Source organism: Eubalaena glacialis, chromosome 19 (assembly GCF_028564815.1).
Source record: "Eubalaena glacialis isolate mEubGla1 chromosome 19, mEubGla1.1.hap2.+ XY, whole genome shotgun sequence".
NCBI lineage: Eukaryota > Metazoa > Chordata > Mammalia > Artiodactyla > Balaenidae > Eubalaena > Eubalaena glacialis.
This window is the reverse complement of record NC_083734.1, coordinates 42,108,626-42,128,579: the sequence shown is the minus strand read 5'-3', so window position 1 is coordinate 42,128,579 and position 19,954 is coordinate 42,108,626. Positions and strand designations below refer to the sequence as shown.

General features: G+C 41.7%; 1 protein-coding gene across 1 annotated transcript in view; it reads left to right on the top strand.

Moving 5' to 3' along the window:
- Positions 1–19,954, top strand: part of DHX8 (DEAH-box helicase 8) — a 29,249-nt gene that overhangs the window by 5,034 nt on the left and 4,261 nt on the right. Inside the window, exons 4-21 of the mRNA XM_061175842.1 lie at positions 284–369; positions 1,339–1,448; positions 1,836–2,177; positions 2,558–2,702; positions 2,796–2,999; positions 3,700–3,787; positions 5,558–5,655; positions 6,636–6,783; positions 7,823–8,004; positions 9,183–9,377; positions 9,684–9,869; positions 9,995–10,205; positions 10,765–10,946; positions 13,192–13,332; positions 16,194–16,349; positions 18,727–18,864; positions 19,351–19,479; positions 19,658–19,854. Of these exons, the coding sequence (XP_061031825.1) occupies positions 284–369; positions 1,339–1,448; positions 1,836–2,177; positions 2,558–2,702; positions 2,796–2,999; positions 3,700–3,787; positions 5,558–5,655; positions 6,636–6,783; positions 7,823–8,004; positions 9,183–9,377; positions 9,684–9,869; positions 9,995–10,205; positions 10,765–10,946; positions 13,192–13,332; positions 16,194–16,349; positions 18,727–18,864; positions 19,351–19,479; positions 19,658–19,854 (2,938 nt within the window). The remainder of the gene's footprint in view (positions 1–283; positions 370–1,338; positions 1,449–1,835; positions 2,178–2,557; positions 2,703–2,795; positions 3,000–3,699; positions 3,788–5,557; positions 5,656–6,635; positions 6,784–7,822; positions 8,005–9,182; positions 9,378–9,683; positions 9,870–9,994; positions 10,206–10,764; positions 10,947–13,191; positions 13,333–16,193; positions 16,350–18,726; positions 18,865–19,350; positions 19,480–19,657; positions 19,855–19,954) is intronic.

Below are 19,954 nucleotides of genomic sequence, written 5' to 3'. Positions count from 1 at the left end.
CAAAATTAAAATGATAAGACATAACCAATCAAATGAATACTGAATCATACTCCCCGCCGCCACGCTGGGATAGTTTGTTAAGATTTTTGTAATCAGTGTTTTTTTTTTTTTTTTGAAAATTGAATTACATTTGTAGTAATGTATGTGAGTAATATGTAGGAAAATGTTCTGGTTTTAGTTTGATGCAAATCTAATGTTGAAGTTCTTTTGTTAACCACTAAGAGTATTAAATATATCTTTTTTTTTTTTTTTTTAACCCCTTCATGCGCTTTAATGAAACAAGATCCAGTTGTTAAACCCAAAACTGAAAAAGAAAAGCTGAAGGAACTCTTTCCAGTCCTTTGCCAACCAGACAACCCTTCTGTTCGGGTACTGTTACCATGAGAGGATGAGGATGTCTACTATAACTGCATTTTCCCCCCTCTCACCCCTTTTCTTTGTCTCATTAGTTATTAATTTTAAGTTTGCCTACACTGTAACATATTTTTCAAAGTGAAAGTGTTTGGTCACTCCCTGAGCACATTACTGCTGTATAGAATAGTGTTAAAGGGTTCAGAGAACCATATTTTAGGGAAATGAGATTGGGAATTATGGAAAGCAGTGATTAGGGATATGGAATAAGTATGAAACAACTTAAGGTTCTGGAACAGATGCCTGATGTGCGAAATTAGATTTTTTTTTTCTCTATTACATATTAGAAGATCCTATTTTTAAAGTGTTTTGATTTTTTAATTTCATTTTAGCAAGTATTTATTGAGTACCTACTGTGTGCCAGGCACTGTTATAACTAACAGGGTACAGCGGTGAACAAAATAGACTAAAGTGTCTGCCCTCTTGGAGATTACATCCTAGTACTAGGATGGGGGCAGGAAATAAACACATCAACTCCTCTAATGGGGAGGAGACAGGCAATACACAAGTAAGTAAGTATATGATATAGCTGATAGCTAATAGAACTATGGAAAAAAAAATAAAACAGGTGAAAGAGGGAAGGGAGTGTAGAGGGAAAGTTCCTTTTTAAAAATTTTGACATCTATTTTCTGTTTATAATCATCACTTTCATGCTTTCACGGGAGGGGTGATATCTAATTGCCTTCCATAGGCTTATATTAAGGACAAGGGGTATTTGCCAAGTGTAGAAATGATTTCCAGGAGCCTTTGCTCATTCCTTCTTCCTGTATCTCAAATTGTGTTGGAAATCTCTGTCCTCTCTGCTTCTTCACATAAGTGGTCAGAAATGTAGGGGGTGTTAGATTTGTAGATGTACCTGAAGTACAGATTCTTGAGTGACTTTTCTTGTCCCCTCTTCTCCTAACTTGGCTGCCTCTGCCCCTGTAGACCATGCTGGATGAGGATGATGTGAAAGTCGCTGTGGATGTCCTGAAAGAACTGGAGGCCTTGATGCCCAGCGCAGCAGGCCAGGAGAAGCACAGAGACGCTGAGCACCGGTTTGTCCCTAGTGTCCTGTCCTTTGGAAGTTTAGGATATGGTGATAGTTGAATTGTGAACCAGCCAAGCAAAATTTTGGGCAAGTTTACAGAATCTAGACTGGCCACGTACCATACTGTTGCATCTATTTTCATTGCTCCCTGTCGAGAATGTTTATGCAGCAAATGCTGAGATGTTCAGAAGATAGAAATCCAGGTTGAAAGAGGCTAAATATGTTTGTGGCCTCCTTTATTGGCCTGCAGGGATGTCATAGTTATTGAAACTCTGGTTCAATTCAGCATTTAGTGGGTACCTGCCATGTACATGGCACTGTGCTGGGTGCTTGGGAAGGCAAAGATGGAATTGGGCTGGTTTCTTTTTCAAACAGGTATTTGTTGCTTTGTTAGGGACAAGACAAAGAAGAAGAAGCGGAGCCGAGAGCGAGACCGCGAGCGAGACCGAGACCGCAATAGAGACCACAAGCGGAGACACCGGTCCCGCTCTCGATCACGTTCCCGGACCCGGGAGAGGAATAAGGGGAAGTCTAGGTATCGGTCCAGGAGCAGAAGTCAGAGTCCCCCAAGAGACCGGAAAGACCGAGACAAGTATGGGGAGAGGAATCTGGACAGATGGCGGGATAAGCATGTGGACCGCCCTCCCCCAGAAGAGCCCGCCATCGGGGACGTTTACAATGGCAAAGTTACCAGCATCATGCAGTTTGGATGCTTTGTGCAGCTGGAGGGACTAAGGTAATGGCTGGTACTCTTCTTTCACACCACTGAAGGACAGAATTTCTTTTATCACTGGGGATTTTCACATTCTAAAAAATTACTGTATCAGGTTGTTAGAAGTTGACTTTTTATTTGAAATGTCATAGAGCCATTTATTCCTTCCTCTGCCTTTGGGAGATCTGCCCTTTTGCTGGTTGAGACAGATGAGAATTTGTTGCCCCATGGCCTCCAACCTTTTCTCTGGGAGGGTGGTAATCCTATTTTATTGTTCGGCCACCTTCTTGGAACTTCCCTCTTGAGTTTAAGACCATTTCCCTTTGTTCATTTCCAACAAGGGTGGAAATTGGTTGGGGAAAAGTATTTTAGGCATGTTCCAGATGTGTGTGACTCTCCCTCAGGAAGCGTTGGGAAGGCCTGGTGCACATCTCTGAGCTCCGTCGGGAAGGCCGTGTGGCCAATGTGGCTGATGTGGTGAGCAAAGGCCAGAGGGTCAAGGTCAAAGTGCTGTCCTTCACTGGGACCAAGACCAGCTTGAGCATGAAGGTAGGTGAGATATCCAGCCGGTTTCCACAACGGATGGCCAGGGAAACATAAGAGGACAGCAGGTAGGCTATGTCCCTTGTTTTTGTGCCTTAGGATGTGGATCAAGAGACTGGAGAAGATCTAAACCCAAATCGACGACGGAATCTTGTTGGGGAGACCAACGAGGAGACCTCTATGAGGAATCCAGATAGACCCACCCACCTCTCCCTCGTCAGTGCCCCTGAAGTAGAGGACGACTCGCTGGAGCGCAAGCGCCTTACCCGCATTTCTGACCCAGAGAAGTGGGAGATCAAGCAGGTTGGGGCCGTTTGCTCTTATGGCCACTTAGTCATTCAGCAGGTAGCATGGTGTGAGGAGTGCGGGCGCTGGCGCATGATGGCTTGGCTGACTTCAGGCCACTTACTAGCTTGTGATCCTGAGCCAGGTTACACTACCTCTTTGTGCCTCCATGCCCCCATCTGTAAAACAGGGCCAGTGGTGACATTGTGGGGATTAAACGAGTTGGTAGAAGTGAAGCTCTTAGGTTAGTGCCTGCCTGTGTTATGTGTTATGTGTTATGTAAATGGTCATTCTTGTTCTCATCATTAGTCAGTAAACATAAAAACGCTGTTGGCCAGGCCACTGGGCAGATGCTAGGGCTATGAGGACCTATCATGGTTCCTACCCTTGAGGATCTCTTCTCCAGGGGAGGAGATAGATTGAAACAAATAACTGGGAAGGCTTACATATTACATAATAAGGAATGTGCAAAATGCTATGGAGTCAAGGGAAGGAGCAGATAACACATCCTGGGGATGAGACCCTTGAGCTGTGCTTTTGGGCACCACGTTGTCGTGCCCGCCTAGGGATGGGATATACGGTGTTCAAGGCCCTGCAATCCTGGATCAGCAGAGGAAAAAACCTTGGTTTCCTACATGAAATCTCTATATTAACTCTCTTACAAAAGAAGAGTTTTGATCTAGTAGGTGACAAATGCTTCCTTTTATCCTTTGGCTAGATGATTGCTGCCAATGTCCTTTCCAAAGAAGAGTTTCCAGACTTTGATGAAGAGACTGGCATTCTCCCTAAAGTGGATGATGAAGAAGGTAACCAGCCACTTAGATGGAGCAGGATAATGGATCGGGAGGACAGTTGGCAAGTTGAGCCGAGGATAGGGTTTATTTGTAGTTTAACCCAGTGGTTAAATTCATTTGTTCCTTGGGTCTCACCACTCATCTCTCAAAGGAAAAGGGTCTCCTTATGATGGAAGCAAAAAACTTCATTTTTCTGATAAATGTGTATATATTGTTACACTTGTTGCTTATAATCAGTTTTTAGGATATAAAAAGTCATAATTGTATTTTGGGGAGTGAATTTGATCTCACATTTTTAGTAATTGTTCTGTAAACCCTGGATCCGCCTAGATTACCTCTGAGTTGCCCTGGAACAATTTTTGACTTAGCCCATTGGCAATTTTTTAAAATTTGTGAAATAAATTCCTTAATAAAGGGTATATAGTTTATATAGCAATAACAAATGAACATCTGTGTACCTACCACCCAGTTAAGTAGAACTTTACCTACCAGCACCTTTGAAACCCATACATGCCACTCTCTGATTAGATCTTCCTCCTTCCTCCTTTGGGTAACCACCATTCTAAATTTTGTGTTAATTATTTCTTATTTTCCTTTAGCATTTTGCTATCTACTATATATCTATCCCTAAACATTGTATTGTTCAGTTTGTCTGTTTTTGAACTTCTTTTTTTTTTTTTTGAGTCACCATCATTCTTTCCATATTTATTTATGTTGATTTTTTTAAAAAATTTATTTATTTATTTTTGGCTGTGTTGGGTCTTTGTTGCTGTGCACGGGCTTTCTCTAGTTGTGGCGAGTGGGGGCTACTCTTCGTTGCGGTGAGCGGGCTTCTCATTGTGGTGGCTTCTCTTGTGGAGCACGGGCTCTAGGCATGTGGGCTTCAGTAGTTGTGGCGCACGGGCCCAGTAGTTGTGGCTCGCGGGTTCTAGAGCGCAGGCTCAGTAGTTGTGGCGCATGGGCTTAGTTGCTCCGTGACATGTGGGATCTTCCCGGACCAGGGCTTGAACCTGTGTCGCCTGCATTGGCTGGCGGATTCTTAACCACTGTGCCACCAGGGAAGTCCCTCTATGTTGATTTTTATAGTTATTTTTTGCTCGTTTTCATTGCTGTAGAGTTTTTCTGTATATAAATTTACCATTATTTACTCATTTTACTTTTGATGGGCATATAGGCTGTCTTCTCGGTTTTTTTGTTCACCTTTATGAATAGTTCTATTATGAAATTCCTGTATTTGTCTCTTAATTCACATATGCAAGACCGTCTCTTTTTCCTAAACATGTAGGAGGAGAATTTCTGGGTGGTAGGAAATGTGTGTATTCAACTTTACCAGGCAGTCCACATTGTTTTCTAAAGTTTTTGTACCAATTTACACTTCTACCATAAGTGTAAGTGAGTTTCTGTTGCTCCACATCCTTGTCAACTTTTGGTATTGTCCATTTGTCCAACTAAATTTTTTTTCCCTAATCTGTTGTGGGTTAGGAGTTATTCCATATGAAGTTGGATGGCAAATGCCTTAGTGTCATTTAGAGTGTCAGACAACGTTTTTCCACAGGCTTAACTTCTTTTGAAAAAAGCTCTGATCAGTTCTTGGGCTGGGGCACAAATGCCCTAGAAATGGCTGGCGGAGGGGGAAACAGACACCTGCATTAGAGTTTTGACCTTGGGAGCTATCTTTGATAAAGATTGCTGATGCCTGTGGAAATGTATTGTTTTGGTGAAAACGATCAGTCATTTCTCTCTTTTTTTTTTTGGCTAATTCTTCTTTTGGGGGACTTTTAGATGAGGACCTTGAGATTGAACTGGTTGAGGAAGAGCCTCCATTCCTGAGAGGGCACACCAAGCAAAGCATGGACATGAGCCCTATCAAAATTGTTAAGGTGAGAAACACTGAGACTCTAACCTGGACGTGTCAAGTGAACTTCTTTTCCTAAAGCAGCAATTCAGTTTTTCAGTGCAGGTTACTAGATCTGAGTAAGCAGAACTCAGGCCACAGGAGGTAGTAGTGACTGTTGGTCGGGGTCCAGAATATTTTTGTTTTAGAGGAAGATTGACTTGGCTTTGTTGTTTTTGCCTTTCAAATTCTTACACTCTCATTTTAGTGTGTTTTGGGAGGAAGCAGAGATAAATATGAGTGCTGGATCTACCATCACTGCCTTTGCCCAGGCTTTAGGGCTTGAGTCATTACCTTGCAGATTCAAGGGCAATTTTGAAGGGTTCACTTGAGCAATTGGGCCCCCCAGTAGAAAGCTATAGCACTGGGTGTTGTGGAGGGCAGTGTGAGGAGAAGAATTCACTGAATAATTATGATAAAATTTTAGGTTTGGAAAAGGGTATCTTAAAGATCTCCCAGCCCAGCTGATGCTTGTAATCCGCCCATATATCCTTCTGCAGTGTTCCTCCCACGTGGTCTTCTCATGTCTGCTTGACAGTGTTGGTGACAGGGAATTCACCAGCCCTTGAGGAGACCCATTCCATCCCCAGATGGATCTGATCAATAGTTCTTCTTTAGGTAGACCTGAATATGTTTTATTGAGGCATCTCATTGGTCTCAATTTTAGTTCTCAGGACCATTCAGAAGAATTCTTATCTGTTTCTTACATGTCCATTCTCTTGGGGTTCCCATCTTCAAGCCCAAAATCCCTAATTTCTTCAGTGATTTATCATTGTCCTTGTTCATTTTCTCTGAATATAGTACAGTTTATCCATTTCTTTCATGCAGTCTGGTATGTTAATATGAACTTTCTTCTGGGTGGGCCTCTTTTAGATTTGAGTGGCTTAACATCTGTATTTTATTTCCTGGATATTTAATGCATGCTGAGATCCCATTCTGATGTTGCTTTGTCCTCTGTTGCACTAGAACCCGGATGGTTCCCTCTCCCAAGCAGCAATGATGCAGAGTGCCCTCGCCAAAGAAAGGCGGGAACTCAAGCAGGCCCAGCGGGAAGCAGAGATGGATTCTATTCCCATGGGACTCAACAAACATTGGGTTGATCCTCTGCCTGATGGTAGGACTCTGGGAGGGGACTGTGGACTTTTCAAAAAAAAAAAATCTGAACTTTCACATACACAGGGAGAAGGCACTGCCAGTACATAACTAAAGATTTAGCCTTGGCTTTGGTGATTTAGTTTTTCCCTTCAGTTAAAGCATGTTTTTGGTTTGTTTTGTTTTTTAAATGTTTTCGTAACCGTGGTCAAATCATTAGACTGGCTGTTTTCTTCTGAATAACTTAAAAATTTTTATTCCAAAGATAATACAGCTTTGAAACTTCTCTTTTCATATAAATCTTTGTGTAGTAAATATTAACTGACTGCTGGATACAGTCATAACAAATACCTACTGTTTGTGTTAGGTAACCTGGGTATACAACTGTGAAGAAAGCAGACATGATCCCTGCTCTATGAGGCTCACATTTTAGTGGGGAAAATGGATATTAACCAAATACTACCAAATTACTGACCAAATCACGATGAGTGCTACATAGATAAGAAGTACAGGTAGTATAGTTGGCTATGGTGGGTCACTTCCCTGGGAAGGTGGAGACCCGAAGGATAAATAGGACTTAGTCTGTCAAAGGGGCTGGCATGGGGATTGGGGAATATGTTCCAGGCTGAGGAATAGCCTGTGCTGAGGCTGTGATGTGGGAAAGAAGACCTGTGTAGCTGGAATAGAGAGGATGATGGGCAGAGAGGTGGGGGGTGAGTTGTGGCTGCCAGGAATTTGGAGATGGCATTAGGAGTTAGGGCTCAATCCTAAAGTTCACGGGGAAATGCTGCAAAGTTCTACGCAGGGAAGTGGCAAGATCAGAGTTGCATTTCCAAAGGATTATTGAGGGTGCCCTACAAAATGGATTGGATGGGGCAAGAGTAGACACATGTGGTGAATTAGGAGGCTTTTATAATAGTTCAGAGGAGAGAGATGGTGGCTTCAAGACAGAGATAGCAGAGAGGAGGGATGTACTGGAGAAATGTGATCTGTTGAGTGTGGGGGGAGGGGGCAGTGAGGTAGCATGAGGATGATACTAAGTCGCCTGTTTTCCTTTGCAGCGGAAGGCAGGCAGATTGCTGCCAACATGAGGGGTATTGGGATGATGCCCAATGACATTCCCGAGTGGAAGAAGCATGCCTTTGGGGGCAACAAAGCTTCTTATGGAAAAAAGACCCAGATGTCAATCATTGAACAGAGAGAGAGCCTGCCCATCTACAAACTGAAGGAGCAGCTGGTCCAGGTGAGAAGCCCTTTATGATGTGTTGGTGGGGAAGTCAGGGTGTTTTCTAAAAAGAGGATGACATGTTTTAATTGAAATTAGCACATTTGAAGTGGCTTTTCCGAAGGGGATAGGGAAAAAAACAACATTTCCAAGTACTTAAAAAATATGTATATATTAGTCTACACATTTTTTTTTCCCTATGAGGAAATAAAATCTGTTTGAACTAGGGATCCCTAGAGCAAGTGGACAGAGTATTGTGTTGCACAGACAGATAGCTCTGGACAGTAAGAATAATGGGGTTGCTTGACTTGACATTGAGGCACATCTTTGCTTCAGATACTTATTTCCATTTTCTGGAGATCTGATTTAAGACCACTAAACCTTCCTGAGGCAACTGAGTTTACTAGTTTCCAGGGAATCCTTTCAATGACATCTTATACATATACAACCAAGTACAAATATATATATAAACACAGATATTATATGTTTTATATGAGCTGTGTTTCTAAATGACAGCATATTATATGTACTGCTCTGTATTTTGCTTTTTCCCCTTAGTGATATAGCTCAGCATTGTTCCCTTTTTTTTTAGGTGCTTTGTTATGTGGATGTGCTCTGGCTTATTTAACTAGTGCTGTGTTAATAGACATATAGGTTGATGGGTGTCCTTTGCTGTTATAAACAGTGTAGAAATCATGTGACTTTAGGGGGTAAGGTGACTTTATAGATTTGGGAATGGCAGTAGAAAGGAACATTGTATTTAACTTTTTTATTTGCTACTGAATTCTTTAGCCATGTTCATGTAATACTTAAAAAAATACATGTACATATATAAAATATTAGGTCTATCTAGATAGTTATGCTTTTAGCATCATCTTTGTGTTTTTATGAATTTAAGGAAACCAATAAATTAAAAAAAATTTGAGTCAGTTAAAAAGAGAATACTCATAAAGTTTAAAGTTTTTAATTTGTTATACATGTGATTAAAATAAGAAAGAGCATTGCTCATAGAAAATCACCGTTAGCATTTGTTTCTATGCATAATTAAAAATAATTTAAACTCTGATTGTCATCTCACGTATGTATACTACTGTTTCCCCTTTTTCTCCTTTGGTGTTAGAGCATGATCAATTGTTTTACTCCAGAGTAATGTGTGGCAGATTTTAATGACCGTGTTTATATTTGGTTGTTTTCAGGCTGTCCATGACAATCAGATCCTGATTGTCATCGGAGAGACAGGATCTGGGAAGACAACGCAGATCACCCAGTACCTGGCAGAGGCGGGCTACACTTCCAGGGGCAAGATTGGATGTACCCAGCCCAGAAGAGTTGCGGCCATGTCAGTGGCCAAAAGAGTGTCAGAGGAGTTTGGTTGTTGCTTAGGCCAAGAGGTAAGTGGTTGGCGAAGCTATTCTGAAAATGCCTGAAGAAAGTGTAAAGGCCCAGATCTCTATCTATAAAATGGGAGTAATACTACCTTTTTTCAGGTTTCTCCTGAGAGAGAGGGTTCTCCTGGTCATCACTGATCTGTTCAGGATCAAATCCAAGGCAGATTTTACTTTGAGGAAATCATTGTACATCTTGGTCAAATTCTATCTGTTAAGATTATGGGTGATAGCCTGGGCTAAAATCTTGCCTGGAGATTGCAAAAAGGAGAGGTTTGTGTCTTAAGGTTTTGAGCTCCTGTTCTGCTTTAGGTGGGCTACACCATTCGATTTGAGGACTGCACCAGCCCCGAAACAGTTATCAAGTACATGACGGACGGGATGTTGCTCCGAGAGTGCCTGATTGACCCCGACCTCACTCAGTATGCAATCATCATGTTGGACGAGGCACATGAGAGAACAATTCACACTGATGTGCTCTTTGGATTGTTGAAAAAGGTAAGTAGGTGCTCTTTGGTGACCCTTATTCTACCTGTTGGGAACTGAATTCTGGGAATTGGATTTGAGTACCTGTGCCTTTTTGGGCAGTCCTTTTTAGTAAGCTACATTGCATTTCCCTTTAGACGGTTCAGAAACGGCAGGACATGAAGCTGATTGTCACCTCAGCCACCTTGGATGCGGTGAAGTTTTCTCAGTACTTCTATGAAGCTCCCATCTTCACCATCCCAGGTCGAACATACCCAGTAGAAATACTGTATACAAAGGAACCTGAAACCGATTATCTGGATGCCAGCTTGATCACTGTCATGCAGATCCATTTAACAGAACCACCAGGTAGGGGGAAAGAGCATTTTTTCCTCTTAGACCAAGTCCTAATGTGGGTATTTTTGCTCATCTTTTAAAAAATGCCTTTTAGGGACTTCCCTGGCAGTCCAGTGGTTAGGACTCCACGCTTCCGCTGCCGGGGGCCCGGGTTCAATCCTTGGTCGGGGAACTCAGATCCTGGAAGCCTCATGATACGGCCAAAACAAACAAACAAACAAACAATAAAACCAAAAAAACCATCTGTAGTTTAGACCTTTAAAAAAATGCCTTTTAAATATTGGTCTGTCTGTAAGTCTCAGGCTTGCATGTTTGAAATGGTGGTGATGAAAATATAAATAACGGTGTGCAGGGTTTAAATACATCTATTTAAATATAGACACAAATTTTAAAAAATTTAAAAAACCGAAAACAACAAACAAATGAATAAACATGGATAGATGAAAACCTCTTGATTTGTTAGAGGTCAGAATATGAGTGTGCTTTCCATCGTTTGGAGTTCGGTGAATGTCACTGTGGCCTTTGTATAGGACACACACAGAGAAAGTCAATGCTTCTGTTCTCCTCTTAGGTGATATCCTGGTCTTCCTGACTGGTCAGGAAGAGATTGATACTGCTTGTGAGATCCTGTATGAAAGAATGAAATCCCTGGGACCCGATGTTCCAGAGTTGATTATCCTTCCAGTGTACTCTGCTCTCCCCAGTGAGATGCAGACCCGAATCTTTGACCCAGCTCCACCTGGCAGCAGAAAGGTAACACAGGCTCCTGTGCTCTGAAACCATGTGCTGTATGCAGCCGGCCCTAACGGGGATTGCTTAAGGTGTATGTGAGTCTTGTTTATTATGTTTTAGAAAGTGGTCCAACCAGTTTGCTAAGGAATGAGGGTCTTGTATGTGATCCTGCTCTTCTTCCTCTCTTTTCCTTCATTTGACAGATATTTTTTTGAGCATCTACCAGGCTTTGGGGTAGACGCCAGGGCTGCAGTCTGAGGACAGGCTTCTATCTGCTGTGGGACATCCACCGGTAGACAGGCCTTTAACATATAGTGTGAACGTGCTGCTGGTGTGCTGGATGCCCAGAGGGGGAGCACCCAACCCAGTGTTCTTACAGGAAGTGAGGATCTAAGCTAGTCCTGAAGAACACGTGGATGTTCATCTAGACGAGAAGGGCAGGAGAACATGCATTCTGAGTAGACAGAACAGGTTGTGATAGCCGAGGGGTGAGAGAGTGTGGCCGTTTCAGGGAGCTGTGTAGTTCCAGCAGCTGGAATTGACTGTGAGTGTGTGTATTGAGACAGTGGGAAAGGGGACAGATGGATTTTAAAATAATAGTTTTACTGAGGTATAATTTACATACCATACAATTGTCCCTTTAAAGCATACAATTCAGTACACTTTAGTATAGTCACAGAATTTTTTTAGTATATTCACAGAATTGTGCAGCCATTAATTACCATTATTAATCATTAATCACCATTTATCACTACTGTTAATTTTTAGAACAAGTTCGTCACCCCTCAAAGAAACCCTGCACCCTTTAGCAATCATCCCCCATTCACCCCTCTGCTCAGCCCCTGGGAACCACTAATCCACTTTCTGTCTCTGGATTCACCTATTCTGGACATTTCATATAAATGGAATCATATAATATGTGGTCCTTGCGGACTAGCTTCCTTTACTTAGCATGGCTTCAAGGCTCATCCATGTTGTAGCATGTATAAACACTTCGTTTCTTTTTATTGCTGAATAATATTCTGTTGTAGAACAGAGTGTACCACATTTTGTTTATTCATTCATCAGTTCATGGACATTTGGATTGTTTCCACATTTTAGCTATTATGAATAATGCTGGTATGAGCATTTGTTTACAAGTTTTTGTGGACATGTGTTTTCATTTCTCTTGAGTATATACCTAGGAATGGAAGACAGATGGATTTTCTTTTTTAATTGAAATATAGTTGATGTACAACATTATGTTAGTTTCAGGGGCATTACAAAGTGATTTGACATTTGCATATATTATGAAATGACCACCACAATGAATCTAGTAACCATCTGGAAGACAGAAGGATTTGAATAACATTAGAGAGTTAGAACGGTCAAGACATAGTGGATGCCTGGAGGTTTAGGGAAGGGCAGAGGGGAGAAGTCAGGAATGACTACCAGTTTCTGGCTTGGGCAGCTGGATGGAAGATGGTGCTGAGGAGGGAAACGAGGAGGAGCAGGTTTGGTGGGAAGATGGTGATTCCTCCTCTGTTCTGTTCCTGGTGATGGCACTTCCCTCCGGGAGGGCTTCTGCAGCTCTCTGGCAGGTAGAAGCGTTTCAGGGCCGGTAAGATGCTGGCATGGGGTGAGATGTTCTGGTGCCTCCTAACAATGATTTTTCTGAACATTTGTGTTTTATTATCTGAACCTCTGGGTGGAAGAACAGTGGCAGTGCCAAGCTGAGACCAATAATCTTCTAGATCACATATACTGCTGCATACACACAAACTGTGAAATTCCTCTGCCACCTTATAGTTCATTTTATGATCAGAAAAAAAATCTCCCTCTTGTTCCACATACACAAACAGCCCATTTTGTAGTCCAGATGTCCCCGTGGGGGAAGAAAAATCTCATTTTGCACTGGCACATGTGATGCCAGGAAATCTCTGCTTTCCCAGGGTACTAGAAAATTAAAATTGTAGTAATCAACATTGGATCTAGAAAATGAGATATGTAGCTATTTGCACCAAATGAAATTGGCTTTGATTGGCCACTGCTTTTTCCTACTCCACTTCTCTCAGGTACCACTCCCTCCCCAACCTAACCCTTAAGATGAAGGCACCTCTCCTTCTGCCCATTTGAGGCCAAACTGAGATTAAGTGCTCTCTAACCATCTAGAGAGAGGGAGAGCCACACAATCCCTTTGGGAAGGTGTCTGAGTTCAGAAGTCTCCTTTCACACCTCTGGGATGAGCCTGGGTGGCTCAATCCAGCTGTGTCCTTCTTGCCTGCAGGTCGTGATTGCCACCAACATTGCGGAGACATCACTGACTATTGACGGCATTTACTATGTGGTGGACCCTGGATTCGTGAAGCAGAAAGTTTACAATTCTAAGACAGGGATCGACCAGCTCGTGGTAACTCCTATTTCTCAGGTATGGCAGCTTCTACCGGCAGCTTTTCTGAAAATCCTGGTTAGGGCTTTTCTGAAATTTTTTATGTTTTTGTATTTTGAATTTTATTGTTTTAAGATGCTGGCTGCTTTCTTGAGATAAGGGAGATTTTGTGGTGTTTGTTTTTAATCTCTAGAATTGTGTGTCAACATTAAAAAGCCTCATAAAACTGGAACTTAAAAAAAAAAAGAAATTGAATCCTAGCATCCTAGATGATCTAATATAAGTGGTAAGAACATATTTTTTAAAGTATTGCACTTAGCCACAGATATCTGAGATAGTAATAATTCATGAGATGATAATGTGTTTCTTTGGTAATTATGGAATAATTTCCTATCTAAATTATATTTAAAAATGAATAGCCTGATCATCCCTTTTGAAGGCAGTTTGGCCACAATGTATCTGAAATGTAAAAGTTCATTTCTTTAACCTAACAGTTCTGCTTCTAGAAGTATATCTGAAAGTTAGAAATGACTGAACACATATCCAAAGGTAATGGAAAAGGATGTTCACTGAAGCATTGTTTATATTGGAGGGAACCTGGAAAAATTCTAAATGAGCTCCAAAAGGGAAGTAGTTTAATAAAATATGGTAAATTCATGCCATAGAATGTTATGTGAGATTAACATGGTGGTGTGTATCTATATTTAATGGCATAAGCATATAACTCTGATATATCGTTTGAAAAAAGTGAGCTACAAAATAGCATGAGTAGTGTAATCCAATTTTTGTTGAAAAATAGATGGTGTGTGCTTGTGCACAGTGTATGTAAACGTGCCTGCGACTGAAAGCATGTAGGCGAAATGTTAGCCAGGGTTATTTCTTGGAGGTGCTGCTGGTCACTGTGCTGATGGGTAAAGCACATACATTTTCTTCCCTGTACTCTTATATATTGTCTTTTTTTTTTTTTTTTTATAGGGGTATAGTTGTTTTACAATGTTGTGTTAGTTTCTACTGTACAGCAAAGTGAAGAAGAATTCCCTGTGCTATACAGCAGGTTCTTATTAGTTATCTATTTTATATATATTATATATATTGTCTTAATATTCTATAAGAGGGATGTATTACTTTCATAATTTATAATACCGTAAGGCTGTTTTCATTTTGAAACTTTAGTAATAGTAGCTAAGACTTGCAGGGTACTGTCTAAGTGCCAGGCACTGTCCCAGCTACTTTCACATACATGAACTCATTATATTCTCAGTTGATCCTTTGTTGTAGATGTTATTATTATCTTCATTTCACAAATGTGACTGACAACCAGAGGGGTTAAGTGACTTGCCTGTTACACAGCTGGTGGAGCCAGGATTTAAACCTGGGCAGTCTGGCCCCAGCATGTGTACTCTGTACAGTTCTCCTGGGGGTGATACGTGCAACTCACAGTGATGGAGAAATTATTTATTATTATCTGCTCTCCCTGATTTGGAGAGACACCTGTAGGATGCTGTGGCATCTGCCACGGTGTGTGATTGCTGCCTGCCTTTGAGTGGGTAGTGACCTTTCATATTCCATCCTTTGGTTTGGAGCTGGCATAGGAATTTCTAAATCCTGATACTATTTTTAAGACAGATGGTTTTGTCAGAAAACGGCCCTCTTCAGATTGCTATTCACTGTTTCCTAGCAACCTAGGGCTAACCTACATTTTTTTTTTTTAATTTCAAAAATTAGCGCCCTTCTCCCATAAGTTCAGAAATAATATTACATTATTTTGGAAATTACCCATAGTCCTACTACCACCAATCACTGTCATCATTTTGATGTTTTTCTTGCCCATCTTTTTTCATGTTTGTTTCAGCTTGCAATTCTAGTAGTGTAGTAAGTATGCGGTTTTTAAGTATTTAATTTTCCTGATTATTAAGGTGATATATGTTCATTGTTGGATATTTGATAAAGAAAATAGAACTCATCTACAAGCCTACCATCAGAATTAGCCACAGTTAACATTTTAAGGTATTTTTTTTCTAGTTTTTTACTTCTGGTAGTTTGTATATTTGCATTAAGATTAAAAAATAAATAAAATTAGTATTACATTGTTTGGCAACTTGCTTTTTCACCTCTGTGAGTGAACATTTCCTTCTGTCATTGAGCATCTCAAACCTAATTTTTAAAACAGCTGCAGACTCATTCACTGGTATGATTAACATTGTATTTATTCAGTTCACTTACATTTTTGGTCATCACTGTGGAGGGTGGGTTTTGTCATTTTGTTTTATGCTTTCTCATTTATGATGTGCCACGCTATTTTGGGTTTTTTTAATATTTTTTATTTTATTTTATTTTTTACTTTTTTTTTTGGCTGTGTTGGGTCTTCATTGCTGCGCGTGGGCTTTCTCTAGTTGCAGCGAGCGGGGGCTACTCTTCGTTGTGGTGCGTGGGCTTCTCATTGCGGTGGCTTCTCTTGTTGCAGAGCACAGGCTCTAGGCGCGTGGGCTCAGTAGTTGTGGCGCACGGGCTTAGTTGCTCCGCGGCATGTGGGATCTTCCCAGACCAGGGCTCGAACCCGTGTCCCCTGCATTGGCAGGCGGATTCTTAACCATTGCACCACCAAGGAAGCCCCTGCCACACTATTTTGAAGGTATATTTCTGTGATCTTTACCATATTTCTTCTATTCACGTGCTTGTATTTGGCCTCACTTGAACAAACTTTCCTGAAATGCTGAGTGTTGGAGAGGGGATGATAAGAGCGTTGGTAGGTAGTCTTGGAAATGACCCTAAAGGAAGTGAAATAAACCCCATTTTAGGTTTTGCCTGTTGCTGAGTGCCCCTCTTTTAACAGATTCCCTGGGTAAAGCTGTTAAGCAATGTTTAACAGATATGTTACTTTTATATGCCCACTCCTCTAGGCTCAGGCAAAGCAACGCGCTGGCAGAGCTGGGAGAACAGGCCCAGGGAAGTGTTACAGGCTGTACACAGAACGTGCCTACCGGGATGAAATGCTGACCACCAACGTGCCGGAAATCCAGAGAACCAACTTAGCAAGCACAGTGCTCTCACTCAAGGTAGAAATCACTGTCTTGTTAGAATGCTTTGGTAGAACAATCCAATCCTATGGCCTTAGTAAATGAATCTCAGTTTTATGAACCTTGTTAAATACTTCAGTAACCTCATGGAACCAGTCCCTTTGAATGGAATGCAAACGGCTGTGATAACAGCCTCTCTACTGCGGAGCTGGGGCTAAATTGGCATGTGTGCTGTGACATTTTTTTCTTGCCATCGTAACCAGCAGGGTATTTGGTTATAAAAGGTTTTAGTTGGGAGCATTTTCAAACAGGATATTAGAAAAAATCGAATCAGTGCCAAACTGTGGACAAACTCACTTCCCTCAACCCTTTAACTTTCAGATCCAATTCTGTTCTTTTTGAACAGAAGCAAAACCCCCAATCCAAAAAGGGGAACTGTTAGTACAGATTTCAGCCTGGCCCCCTGGGGACTTGGTTTTCATTCTGAATCATTGCTCTTCCTCTCTCAGTCCCCTGTGAGGACCTTCATTGTCTTTTGGCAGGGGGAGCCGCATGAGTAATTTCCCAGATGATGGCACCCCCGCCCCCCGCCCCCCGACACTGATGCTGCGCTGGAGCCCTGGCACTTCACTGATGCAGAGTGCTCTGTTGTAATTTATTATTCATTCCCTGTAAGAGAGGCTAAAACAGAGCCTCAGGAAAAAAAAACCTGCTCCAGTCTCTGGAGTGAGAACAGAGAGGCATCTGTGGCTCAAACTTCTGCTCCGAGCTGTGTGTCCTTGGCAAATTTATCTGCTCGGCCCTCTGCCCTCTATTCTCCTCTCAAAAGCGGGGGCTGTTAATAGTCTCTCCTGTGAACATAAAGGAGATAATGCAGGTAAAGGCACTTGGCACAGTGCTTACTGATTGCTTACATAATTCCTTGTAGTTCTTATACAATAAGAATTTATTGAACACCCGCTGTGTTTATGGCCACCATCACTTTATGAGAAAGAAACAGAAAGCTTAGGTCCTGCCACATCTCCCTTTATACACACTTGGATAGTGCATCATTCACTTGTTTCTTTTAGTCATCAAATTTGGTAACAAATGTATCGAATACCCACTCTGTGCCAGGCAGATTGCAGGTGGTTTTGTGTCCACGTGTCTCACCATTGTGAACTCTGAGAGCGGGGACCATATCTTAGTCACCTTTATATCCCTGTCACCTAACATGGTACAAGGCACTTCCTAGATGCACAGGAGAAATTATGTATGCAAGAGACAGGGCAAGCTGGTTGTTGTCTTTTTTTTTTTCTTTTAATTACGATAAAATACACAATACATTATCACTGTAATCTTTTTAAAATGTCTAGTTCAGTGGCATTAAATACATTCACAGTGTTGTGCAGCCATCACCACTGTCCATTTCCAGAACTTTTTGATCATCCCAAATCGAAACTCTGTACCCATTTAACTAAACTATCCCTTTTCCCCTCCCTTCTGCCCCTGGTAACCATTATTCTACTTTCTGTGTCCATGAATCTGCCTATTCTAGGTACCTCAGATAAATGGAATCATAAAATATTTCTCCTTTTGATCTGGCTTATTTTACTTAGTATGATGTTTTCAAGGTTCATCATGTTGTAGCATGTGTTAAAATTTCATTTTTAAGGGTGAATAATATTCCATTGTATGTATATACAGTGTTTTGTTTATCCATTCATCTATTGATGGACATTTGGCTGGTTTCTACCTTTTAGCTATTGTGAATAATGCTGCTGTGAACTTAACGTACAAATATTTGTCTGAGTCCCTGCTTTCAGTTCTTTTGGGTATATATCTAGAAGTGGAGTTCCTGGATCATTTCGTAATTCTGTGTTTAAGTTATTGGTGAATCACCAAATTGTTTTCCTCAGCAGCTGTACCATTTTACATTCCCACCAGCAACATATGAGGATTCCTGTTTCTCCATATCTTGCCAACACTTGTTATTTTCTTTCTTTTTTTTTTTCTTTCTTAAATTATAGCTATAGCCATCCTAGTGGGTATGAAGTGGTATCTCATTGTGGTTTTGATTTGCATTTCCCTAATTACTAGTTATATTGAGCATCTTTTCATGTGCTTGTTGGCCATTTTTATATCTTCTTTGGAGAAATGTCTACCTTTGCCCATTTTTAAATTGTTATCTTTTTGTCGTTAAGCTGTATATGCTGTCATTCTGAGAGAGTGTTTTGTAAAGTTTCCCGAGAAAGTATATGCTTTCTATCAGTCTTGAGTTTTGTGTGGCGCATTCCTGGAGATTCCTGCTAATCCTGCTAGTGGCTTCCTAATTGCAGTCGGAGGTATAAGAGAGAAGGTGACAAGTAGTCTTCCTCCATGTTAACACTGGTGAGGCTGATCCTCCCATCACACACATTCTTCTCTTCTGTTCTAGGCCATGGGCATCAATGACCTGCTGTCCTTTGACTTTATGGATGCCCCGCCAATGGAAACCTTGATCACAGCCATGGAGCAGCTATACACGTTGGGGGCCCTGGACGACGAGGGCCTACTTACTCGCCTGGGCCGCAGGGTAAGGGACAGAGCCTAACTTCTGGTGCTTTGGGGAAGGTTCCCTGGCTAACCTTCCATACTCTATTCTGTTTAAAAGATTAAACTCTGAGGCCCTGGATAAGCTTTGAGTAGAATTCTACATGCCTGTTTTTAACCTGGATCTTCCACTATCACTTAAAACTCTTTCTTCTTTACAGAAAAAGAAATTCTATTCAGTTAATCTTACCTCATGATATATTACTGAGTCTAGCCTTAATTTGAAAAGATGTCTGCAAAATTCCCACCTGCCCCAACGGTAGTTATATTCTTGGTCACATACATTTTGTTAGGTTTATTTGGGAAATTAAAAAAAAAAAATTCTTCTGATAGAGCCAGGCATCCCACACCGTCGTGCTTAGGTAAACCTCCTGTGGTCTGTTACCCACTCTGACCAGTGTTTTTACACTGGCAACCCCAGATGGGTCTTCCCCAGGGATGCAATTGTAGTTTCTTCTTCTCCCTCTAGATGGCAGAGTTCCCTCTGGAGCCAATGCTGTGCAAAATGCTGATCATGTCTGTGCATCTAGGCTGCAGTGAGGAAATGCTGACCATTGTGTCCATGCTGTCTGTGCAGAACGTCTTCTACAGGCCCAAGGTAGGGAGTTCAGGCCCACATTCAGATAGGGGTCAGGTGAAGTTGGGTGAAATCAGCCTGTTGCCACCACAGTGCTTAATGTGGACACTTGATGGGGCCGCAGAGGGCTCCCCAGCACTGCTGGATGTTCAGTTAGTAGCTGTTGGGTGGAAAATGATCCTCTCCGCACTGCTTGCAGGATAAACAAGCCCTTGCAGATCAGAAGAAGGCCAAATTCCACCAGACCGAAGGGGATCACCTCACCCTGCTGGCCGTGTACAACTCCTGGAAGAACAATAAGTTCTCCAACCCGTGGTGCTATGAGAACTTTATCCAGGCTCGTTCTCTGCGCAGGGCCCAGGACATTCGCAAGCAGATGTTGGGCATAATGGACAGGTAACACCCGGTGACTTCTCATGTTCAAGTTGAACCTCCTTGAATGCCGTGTCTGTTTGTCTCTGTACGAACCTGTGAAGCTGTAGGCACCTGTACTCCT